General features: G+C 58.1%; 1 protein-coding gene across 1 annotated transcript; it reads right to left on the reverse strand.

Annotated features, from left to right (window-relative positions):
- Positions 1-1376: 1376 nt before the first annotated feature.
- ADD2 (adducin 2) lies at positions 1377-10288 on the reverse strand. Its single transcript, XM_063420616.1, has 14 exons — positions 10100-10288; positions 9159-9297; positions 8454-8605; positions 7337-7417; positions 7114-7263; positions 6357-6500; positions 6179-6277; positions 5120-5299; positions 4768-5025; positions 3869-3988; positions 3687-3776; positions 3030-3180; positions 2859-2948; positions 1377-2041 (listed from the first exon to the last, which is right to left on the reverse strand). The coding sequence occupies exons 1-14, from the start codon at positions 10271-10273 to the stop codon at positions 1743-1745; spliced, it is 2127 nt and encodes a 708-aa protein (XP_063276686.1). The 5' UTR covers positions 10274-10288; the 3' UTR covers positions 1377-1742.
- Positions 10289-10978: the final 690 nt, after the last annotated feature.

Raw genomic sequence — 10978 nt, forward strand, 5'->3', positions numbered from 1 at the left:
CTTTCTACCTGAAACTCCCCAGAATTTCATGGAGGGGGAATCAATCCCAGGGTTCCCTGCAAAGCCAGTGGCTTTTGGAAAAAGGGTGACAAAGGCCCTGGGGACAGACCTTCAGGGACAAACAAAACCCCTGGGGGGGCTGGGAGTGTGGCAGTGCTGTCATTCAGGAATTCCCCTTAGCTGTGACAGTGCCACCCTGGGGAGGTGACACAGCTGTCTCTGCAGGCTCTGCTGCCCTGGGTCACCCAGAGGGAGCAGGTCCAGGGACAAAAATGGCCTCAAAGAGCCTTAAAATCAGTGGCAGTGAGGAACAGCCCCCCCAGTGACAAGGCAGGGGGCACAGAGGGGGTTTAGGGGATCAGAGTGTCCCCTCAGTGCCCCACATCCTGCAAGAATGGGGTGGGGACCTGTGGAGGGACACTGGGCAAGGAAAAGGCTCTTCCCAAAATTTAGGCTCAGGTTGGGCATGGGGCTCTGGCAAGATCCCTGTCTGGGGTCTCTCCACTGTTTCCTGCACCCCAATCCCTGCCTGCACCCCTCATTCCATAGGCTTCCTGCTCTTCCAGAAGGAATCTGTGTTTGGTCCCAGCAACGACACTGACCATGAGCCGTCTCACAGCAGTGAAAAGGTTTGAAACCACAGTGATGGCATGTGGCAAAATCCTGCTGGGGTGAAGGAACCCCAGATGTGATTCTGGGGCATTCCAGACCTCCTGGACAGGGCTCCATGAATGCAGGAAAGCTCAGGGGTGAACACCCCAGGAAATTGTGAGGACGGGGGGCTGATTCCATTGATTTATCCCCAAATCCCAGCGCTGGAATGGCTGTGGGGAACATCAGCATGGCTGGGGCTCTTCCCAGGAAGGGGTTGGCAAGGAGGATGTAACGCTGGGAGGGAAGGGAACGCCAGGAAGGACTGAACTTGTGCTGGGAACCCAGAGCTGGGAAAAGCAGGGATCTGGTGTGGATGGGGTCGCTGTGAGCAGAGGCCAGTGGGAATTAGCAGCGTGTGTTCATCCCGAAGTAGCACTTAGTGAGTGAGTTTTGCTCAGTTTTAAATAACACAGATAATTCCCAGAGGTTTTTTTCCCTTTTTTCCCAGGTCGTGCAGTGAGGTGGGGGCTTTTCCAGTGGTGGGAAATCCTGCTGCTCTTCCTTGGGTACGGAAAACACAGGGTGTGAGTACCAGGAGAAGGGGATGAAGTGGTTCTTTACCCCAAGGAGAGGAAGATTACAATCTGTGAAGAAAAAAATCTCAGCTTCTCCTTCAGGAAAAGCAATCCCCTGCCTTCAGCTCGATCCTGTTCTCCTGGCGAAGCGATGGACAGTTTTCCCTGGGGATGAAGCCAGCGCCATTCCAGCAGAGCTTGAAACAGAAGGTAAAAAAATAACCACAAAACACCCTTTTCTTCCTCAAATCAAGCAGGCCTGGGCTCTGGTGGAGAAAATTCAACCCTTGGCCCATGATCGGACAGGGCCGGAGCCCAGGAGGTAAAGAGGGGGAAGGAGATGCAGCGGGAATTTCCCCAAACGGGGACCACAGTCTCTCTAAGCTCGGTGACTGCCTCCAGAGGCGGGTGACAAGGGGGATGAGATGCCTTGTGCCAGGAGGACCCGGAAAACAGACAGATTTCAGGGGTTTTGGGCCGCACCTCGGCCAGACGCACGAGGCAGGAGCTGCCCCCGCCCCAGCGCTCCCGGTCTCAGAGATCTGGGGGATCCCTGGGATGGCCTTGGGAGACTCATGATTCAATCTTTTCCTTCTTTTTGCCCTTTTTCAGGAAAGATGGGGTCCGGAATTTCTTCTTCTTTTTGGAGGGTGATTTGGAGGGTGAACCGTCAGGGGACACAGGGTTACTGGTCACTGTCTCCTTCTCCTTGGGAGCATCCTGGTCAGTGTTGGTAGTTGTCCGGTCTGTCCCCCCTTTTCCAAGGTTTTCCTCAGTGCTTTGCTCTTCATCCTTCCCATTCACCACCGGTGGTGGCTTGTTTTTGGCAGTGGAATCAGGGGGGGCTTGGCCACCATCAGCCTTCTTATCACCTTGGGAAGGGGAGAGGGAACAAGGAATTGGGGCAGCAGCACCAGTGTTGTGGAGGGGGTTTATTCCCCCAAATGTCCAGTGGGGCCTGGGCAGGAGCAGGATTCAGCCTCCAGGAGTGGAGAACGTTGGGATTTGATCCTGTCTTGCCGCAGGTACCACTTCCCTGAGCCGCCCCCCTCCCTGTGGGACAAGCGATGTGGGATGGAGAGGCAGAGCCGGGAAGAGGCAGCAGGAAAAGCAGGAAGCAACAACAAGCAGGGATTCCCCAAGGGATTTCCTAAGGGATTTCCCCCGAGTGGGGCTGGAGTGGGCCATGGAGACCGAAGATCCCCCCGAAGCCCATGTCCCTCAACCAGGGTGGCCTCTCCGTACTTACTACGGCGCCAGGGATTCAGGGATAACTCCTTGGGTGACAGGCACACGGGGAGGAAAGAGAAACGAGACATTGTGGATATAGACAGACAGACACCACGAGACACCATGGCAGAGCCAGCAGCCCCGAGCCGCGCCCCAGCACCCGCTGTGGATCGGAACAATGGGAACATTGCACCCGCCGGAATGTGAGGACTGGGAGGGGGTTCAGGGGTGTCCCCTGCACCCCAAAAAGCCACCAGCAGATGCTCACATCCTCCTGCCATGAATCCCCGTCAGTGCTTGGCCTCTCTGGAGCAGGGACCCCCCAGGACAGGCGGGGGGACATGAGGTGACAGTGAGCTGCGTCTCAGTGGAGTTTGACCACAGCTGCCCTTGTTCCCCCACTCCTGCTGCTCACTGGGACCCCACCCCTTGTTTTGGGGTGCTTGTCACCCCACTCACCCTCCGTGGGCTCCACAGGCTCTGGGGGCTCTGGAGGGGGTGGCTCTGGAGGAGGAGCCCCACTCTCCTCTGCTGCCGCATCCTTCTCGCCTGCCACAGAGAGACATGCTGGTCCTGGGTCCCCTCAGTGCCAGCTGGCGGTGTTTGGGGGTTTTGGGGTGTCTCTCCTACCTTGCAGGCACTTCTTCCTCTCCACCTCTTGCTTGTACTCCTCCAGCTCCTGATCCGTGAGCTGGCTGAAGGGGTTGGGGGGCTCTGCCTCAGGGGGAGCCTCTTCTTGGCCCTCCTTGGCCTCTGCATCTCCCAGGTGGCTCTCGGTGGACTGAAACAGATCCCCAGAGTGGTGTCACCCCCCTGGAGCAGTGTCAACCCCCCCCCGAAGAGATGTCACCCCTCCAGAGTGGTGTCACACCCTCTGGAACTGTGTCAACACCCCCACCCCCCCAAGCAGTGTCAACCCCACTGGAGCAGTGTCCCCTGCTCTGAGCAGTGTCCCCTCTGCCCTTGCAGTGGTGTCAGTGCCCCTGGACCTGTGGAATGCTGGGGAACCAGGGAAAGGTTGGGTGCTCTGGGAAGGGGAGCTTGGGGCTGGGCATGTGGGGTGATGTGAGGCTTGGGACAAGAGGTGACATGCGGTGATATTGGCCTGGGAATACAGCGGGGACATGGGGTGACATGGGGGGACAGGTCTGTGTTTGGTCCCAGCAAGGACACTGGTCAGCAGCTGTGAATGGGGACACAGGACATGGGCCTGGGGACATGGGGTGACACAGGGTGACACGGTCTGTGGACAGGGGCTGGGGACATGGGGTGACACAGGTGCCATACGGGGCTGCGGCTGGTCTCGGCAATGACACTGGCCAGCAGCTGTGACTGGGGCCCGGCGGACTTCACATCTTGGCGGTTTTGCTCCCGGATCTGCGGGTGAGGACAGAGATAAATCCCCCTCCAAGGACAGGGATAACCCACGCAAGCACCCCGAGACCCCCCTGTCCTCCAGCCCACCCCACCTTGTTGCGCATCTCCAGCACCTCCTGTGGGTCCGTGTAGAGTGGCACGAACTGGTTGGGGTTCTCAATGCGGATGGGGGTCCCGCTGCTGCCCTTCTCCACCTCGTCTGCTCGCAGCCACTGGAAACCCAGGAAAGGTGTTTTGGGAAGCAGGAGACCCCAATGATAGATGGGAGACCCTGACAAATGCAACTTGTATAGAGGGAAGACCCCGATGGTAGAGGGGAAACACCATAAATGAAGGGAGACCCCAAGAAACACTCCTTGCATAGAAGGATGACCTGACTAAATGCATCATACATAGAAGGAGGACCCCAATGAAAGAGGAAGACTCCATAAAAAGCATCTTGTGTAAAGGAGACCTTGATAAACAGGTCTTACATGGAGGAGAGACACAAATAAATACACCTTGCATGAGGAAGAGATCCTGCTAATAGAGGGGAGACCCTTATAAAGAGATCTTGTGTAGAAAGGAGGCCCCATAAAGGGGAGACCCCAATAAAAGCATTTTATGTAGAAGGGAGACCCTGATAAATATGGGGAGACCCCAAACAATGCATCTTGCATAGAGGGGAAACTGTGATAAATACATCTTATGTAGAAGGGAAGACCCTGATAATAAAGCAGAGACCCCAATAAATATAACATAAAGGGAGACCCCAATAAATGAGAAGACCCTAATAAATGTATCTTACACAGAGGAAAGACCCTGATAAAGGCAATGGCACTTGGCCCCACTAGAATGGGGTGGTGGGATTTCAAAGTAACCATTATTACCAGATGAAGGTGGTCCCCAGGCCTCCTTACACCCCATTTTTTAGCGGGATCCATACCCAGGACACCCTCCACCTCCCTGGCTGTTGATCCCCAAGCCCCTGTCTGCCCCATCTAGCCCTCACCGTGGTCTTTGTCCTCTGGCCGCTGGCGCTGCCCTGTAGTTCCTCAGCCACGTTGACCCTGGTGTAGGTGTTGGGGGTGTTGAGCCACCTTGTCTTCTCCTTCTGCTGCTTCTGGGCATGCTGGCGCAGGGCAGGGGTCCCGGTGGGCTCCTCCTCAAACACGAAGGCCGTCACGGTGGCAGGGATCAGCACGTCGCTCTTGGGCTTGCTCTTCTCCTGCACGAAGGGGTAGCGGTACGTGTAGCCTGTGCGGTATCCCTGGAAAAGCACAGAGCGGGGAGTCAGGCATGTAGGGATAAACCGAGGGGTTGGAGTGCATTTTGGGGCAGGTTGGGTGGGTTTTGGCACTCACCAGGTTGTCCAACATCCTCATGAGAGCCTCGAACTCATGCTCGCCCAGGCGGCTCTTGTGCAGGGGCCCAAAGGTGGTGCCGGCGCGGCGTACAGCGCCCAGGCCGTGGGGCACCTGCTGCTGCGCCCGCTCCAGCACGATCAGGTTCTCTGTGCCGCCTGCGCTCGCCAGCGCCGACACCTGCAGGGCACCGGGCACCGCTGAGCTGGGGACACCGGGGACAGCCCCACAGCCACCTCAGAGCCAGCGCTGGCACACGTGGGAGTAACGGAGCTGAGACCTGGCACAGCTCTGTGCACAGGGATGGAAATGAGAGGCTGAGACCTGGCACAGCTCCGTGCACAGGGATGGAAATGAGGGGCTGAGACCTGGCACAGCTCAGTGCATGGGGATGGAAATGAGGGGCTGAGACCTGGCACAGCTCAGTGCATGGGGATGGAAATGAGGGGCTGAGACCGGGCACAGCTCAGTGCATGGGGATGGAAATGAGGGGCTGAGACCGGGCACAGCTCCGTGCACAGGGATGGAAATGAGGGGCTGAGACCTGGCACAGCTCCGTGCATGGGGGTGGAAATGAGGGGCTGAGACTGGGCACAGCTCAGTGCAAGAGGATGGAAATGAGGGGCTGAGACCTGAAACAGCTCAGTGCATGGGGATGGAAATGAGGGGCTGAAACCTGAAACAGCTCAGTGCATGGGGATGGAAATGAGGGGCTGAGACGGGGCACAGCTCAGTGCATGGGGATGGAAATGAGGGGCTGAGACCGGGCACAGCTCAGTGCATGGGGATGGAAATGAGGGGCTGAGACCGGGCACAGCTCCGTGCATGGGGATGGAAATGAGGGGCTGAGACCGGGCACAGCTCCGTGCATGGGGATGGAAATGAGGGGCTGAGACCTGGCACAGCTCCGTGCATGGGGATGGAAATGAGGGGCTGAGACTGGGCACAGCTCAATGCATGCTCTTGAGGCACTCTGGGTGAGCTGAGACCTGGCACAGCTCATTTCATCCTCCCTCAGTAGCTGGGCCATCCGCAGCTCATCACTCACCCTGCACTCACCTGGACCTCGCAGGCTGCCTGCAGGTGGAAGATGCTGTAAAAAGCCTCCTCAGCCGTGTCCCCCAGTGCCAGCACCCCGTGGTTCCGCAGCACCAGGATCTGCAGCGCCCATGCAGGATGTCAGTGGGGCAGGCAGAGGATGGCAGGGTGACCCCTGTGTCCCCCCGTGTCCCCTCACCTTGCAGGTGGGCCCGAGACACTTCTGGAGCTCCACACGATCAGCCTCATCCTCCACCTCCCCACGGAAATCGAAGTAGGCGACGTCCCCCAGGAGAAGAGCGGCGCGGGAGATGGGCAGGAGCCCGCAGCGCATGGCTGACACCTGGGCACAGGGGGGGGAACAGGGCAGGGGGCCAAGGAACCCCAACAGCCCCCCAAAAAACACCAACACCCCAGAAAAACCCCACTCCTCAAAAACCCCCAACCCTTCCAAAACTTACCAACCCTCCCCAAACTCCTCTCCAAAAAACCCATAATACCCTAAAAAAGCTTCCCAAAAATCCCCAACCCCCCAGTCTCTCCATAACCAACTTCCTAAATTCCCTCAAATTAACCACCTCCCAAACTCTAAAATCCCCCCCAATATGGACTGCCCCCAAAGAACCCCAGCCCCCCAAAAACCCCCATCATCCCAATCACCCCAACACTTCACGTTGCCCCCAAAATCTTCCAATACCTCCAAATCCCCCAAACCCCTTCAAACTCCCAAGGAACCCAAGTCCTTCTCAGCCCTCCCAAATCTCCAAGATCCCCTGGTTCCCTCAACCCCCAAATCCCCCAACCCTCCAAAACACCCTCCCAAATCCCTCCCAACCCAACCTCCCTCAAAGGCCCCCAAGTTCCCCTAATTCCCAAGCCCCCCAAATCTCCCTAAACCAAACTTCCCCCAAAGCCCCCCTCTCCCCCTGCCCGCCTCCCCTGTTCTCAGCCCGTACAGCGGCAGCAGCAGGGGTGTGCAGCCGCACGATGCAGCGGATGTCAGGGCGCGCAGCGTAGATCGCAGCGTGCAGGCTGAAGCTGCGGGCGTCGGGCATGAAGCCGGTGCTGCCCTGCTCCACCACGGCCCCCAGAACGTTCACCTTCACCTTGGGGGGCACAGGGGGCTCAGGGGGGGCTGCTCCCCACCAGGCAGCCCCGGGGAGGGAGACGGGTTCTCACCAGGCTGGCCGCTGTCACCTCGCTGCACGCCAGCCCCTGCGGGGCCACCAAGAAGTGCTCCTGCTCCTTGCTGACCCGCAGCTGCCACAGGGGACAGAGTGGGATGAGAAACACCCCCAAAAATCCCCAAATAAACACCCCTCAAAACCCTCACACCTCTCCAGTCACCTCTAAACCATTAAAAAATCTCTGAAACTCCCCCCCCGCGTCAAACCAACAGCCCAAAGGAACCCAACAACAACCCCAAAACCTCCAACCCTCACAAAATCCCCCCCAAATAACAACCCACAAACCCTCAAAATCCCAACCCACCTCAAATGGCAAAAACCACTTAGACCCCCCATATCACCAACATCCCTTCTAAGAACCCAACAGCTCCCAACCTTCCAAAATCCACCAAACCCCCAAAATCCCACAAAAGAACACCAATTCCTAAAATTCCCCAAATCTCAACCATCCAAAACTCCCCACTCCCCCCAGAAAACACCAAAACAGCCGTCCTCAATCCAAAATCCACCCAAAACCCCACACCTCAAATCTCAACCCCACAACTCAATCTCCTCAACAAACTCCCTCAGCTCCTCCTGAAACCCAGAACATTCTCAACCATCCTGTACCCCTGTACAAGTTTTGGGGTGCTGATGGTGTGCCCTAGCTGTGCCCAGTTAACAGGTCCAGCAAGTCCCAAAATCCCCAAACAACACCAAATCCCACTAAAATAACCAAATTTCCCCCAATATCCCTCCCAAACAACGCCAAATCTCCTCCAACTCCCCCAAACCCCCAGATGCCCTGCAGGGTTTTGGGGTATTCACAGTGACATGATGTGCCCCAGCTGTGCCCATCTGTATAGGTCCAGCAAGTCCCAACCTCCCCCCAAAAAACATCAAATCCCTTTAAATCCCCCCCAAACAACCCTGAATACCCTCAAAATCCTTTCCAGGCCCCCCATTCCCACTGTGCTGGTTTTGGGGTGCTCACAGTGACAGCAGAGTGTCCCAGTTATGCCCACCCTGTACAGGTCCAGCAGGTACCAAAATCCCCCTAACCACCCAAAACAACCCCAAATCCCCACAAGGCAAGCCCAGTCCCTGTATCACAGTTTTGGGGTGCTCACAGTGACAGCAGCGTGTCCCAGCTGTGCCCAGCCATACAGGTCCAGCAGGCGGTGGATGCTGCCCACCTTGCAGCGCATCAGCCGCTCGCCCTTGGCCAGCGCCGACCCCTCCGTGCCATGCAGGTCATTGATGGGAGTGACCGACGCCAGCCCTGGGGATCGGGGGTCCCCCATCAGTGGTGGGACACCCCAAACCATGGGAGGTTCACCAGGGACAGGGGGGCAGAGGGTTGTGGGAAAGGGTTTGGTGGCTGTCAAAGTTTGATGGATCCAAAGATTTGCTAGATATCAAGGTTTGGTGGTACCAAAAGCTTTGGGGGTCCCCAAGGCCTCAAAGGTTTGGTGGCCCCCCCGGTTTGATGGCCCGAAAGATTTGGTGGTCCTCAAAGGGTTAGGGGGATCCCAGGGGTTGGGTGGCATCCCAAGATTGCAAAGGTCCCAAGGACAAAAAAAGGTTTGGGAGTCCCCAGTATCTCAAAAGTTTAGGGGCCCCCAAAGGTCTCAAGGGTTTGAGGACCCCAAAGGTTTGGTGGTCCAAAAGCATTTGATGCCCCTGAAAGTCCCAAAGGTTTTTGTGGCCACAGAGGTCTGGAGATTCCAAGGTTGCAAAGATATGATGTCCCCCAAGGTTTTGGGGCTTTTCCCAGCCCACCCCCCCAACTAAACCCCTCGTGAGCATCCCCAAACCGCCCCAGCCCCACGTACCCATGGGGGAGGTGGGCAGGGTGGCGGGGGACGTGGTGGCCATGAAGTCAGCGATCTGCCGCAGTGCCCACACATGGGACGAGTTGTTCCCCTTCTTCATCTGCTCCTGGATCAGGCTCTCCAGCTCCTCCCGGAAGGACTGCAGCACCGGGACAAGGTGACAACAGGATGGAAGGGACCATCGGGGACATCGGGGCAGGGAGCACTGGCTTGGTGGAAGTGGCACCGCTGGCTTGGTGGCACAGCGATGGTGGCACTGGCAGTTTGGTGTCAGGGACACCACTGCCTTGGTGGCATGGCAGTGGTGGCACCTCCAGCTTGGTCACATGGTGATAGTGTCACCATGTGCTTGGGGACATGGTGATGGTGGCACAGCTGACTTGGTGTCAACAGTACCTACAGTTTGGTGGCTCACTGGTGGTGCCAGCATCACCAGTTTGGTGGCAGAATCATCACTGGCTTGATGGCATAGCAATGGTGGCGGTTACAGCATCACCAGCTTGGTGGCAGTGGTGTTGGCCAGCTTGGTGCCACAGTGGTGAGAGTGGTGATGGTGGTACCACGGCGATGGTGGCATTGCCATTGTGGTGCTGGTGACACCACTGGCTTGGTGGCACGGTGGCAGCAGTGGCACTGGCAGCTCAGTGACAGCAGCACTGTGGTGGCAGTGACGTTGCCAGGTAGGGACATGCACCACCATGTGGTGACATCTGTTAGCTTGGGGAAAGGAGGGATGGGCGGGTACAACAAAGGATGGACCAGGGACAAGAGGGCTGGGGTTGGCGACAGGAGGGATGGGATTTGGCCAGGAAGGATGGGTTGGGGGATGTAAAGGAGGAGGTTGGGGACACAAAGGGCAGGGTCTGGGGACAGGTGAGACGGGGTTGGAGACAGGGGGAGGGGATTGGGGACACAGGGCAGACATGGGGCCGGGGACTCACCGGGCTCTGCAGGATCATTGTCACCCGCTTCTTCTGCTCCATGAGGTTGAAGTCCTGGCGCAGGTCCCCGGCCCCGCTCCGCGCCCGCAGGAACCCGGGGTCCTCCTGGGGGGGGCAGCGGGGCCCGGGGGCGGGGGGCTCGGGCAGGGGCTCGGGGCTGGCGGCTGTGCTCATCCTAGGGACACAGGGACATGCGGCGTCACCCCCGGCACCCCAAAGTACAGATTGGGGAGAAAGCACCGAAAACACAGCACAGCTGTGCCATGCAGATAAGGCCCGCGGAGCCCCCGCCCTGCCAGGCAACTTGCGGAAATGAGGGGACAGGTTGGGGACACTCGGGGGGGGGGGGCAGAGGGGGAGTACCCCACTGGTGGCACTGCCCAGGCTGGCTTACACCTCTCTGAGGACGTCACAGCTGAGAACGGGCACAGCTCAGTGCAGCAGTGAGAGCTGAGAGCAGGCACAGCTCAGTGCAGCAGTGAGAGCTGAGAGCAGGCACAGCTCAGTGCAGGAATGAGAGCTGAGAACGGCACAGCTCAGTGCAGCAGTGAGAGCTGAGAGCAGGCACAGCTCAGTGCAGCAGTGAGAGCTGAGAGCAGGCACAGCTCAGTGCAGCAGTGAGAGCTGAGAGCAGGCACAGCTCAGTGCAGCAGTGAGAGCTGAGAACGGCACAGCTCAGTGCAGCAGTGAGAGCTGAGAACGGCACAGCTCAGTGCAGCAGTGAGAGCTGAGACCGGCACAGCTCAGTGCAGGAATGAGAGCTGAGAGCAGGCACAGCTCAGTGCAGGAATGAGAGCTGAGAACGGCACAGCTCAGTGCAGCAGTGAGAGCTGAGAGCAGGCACAGCTCAGTGCAGCAGTGAGAGCTGAGAGCAGGCAC

This window comes from Prinia subflava, chromosome 32 (assembly GCF_021018805.1).
Source record: "Prinia subflava isolate CZ2003 ecotype Zambia chromosome 32, Cam_Psub_1.2, whole genome shotgun sequence".
In the NCBI taxonomy this organism is placed as follows: domain Eukaryota; kingdom Metazoa; phylum Chordata; class Aves; order Passeriformes; family Cisticolidae; genus Prinia; species Prinia subflava.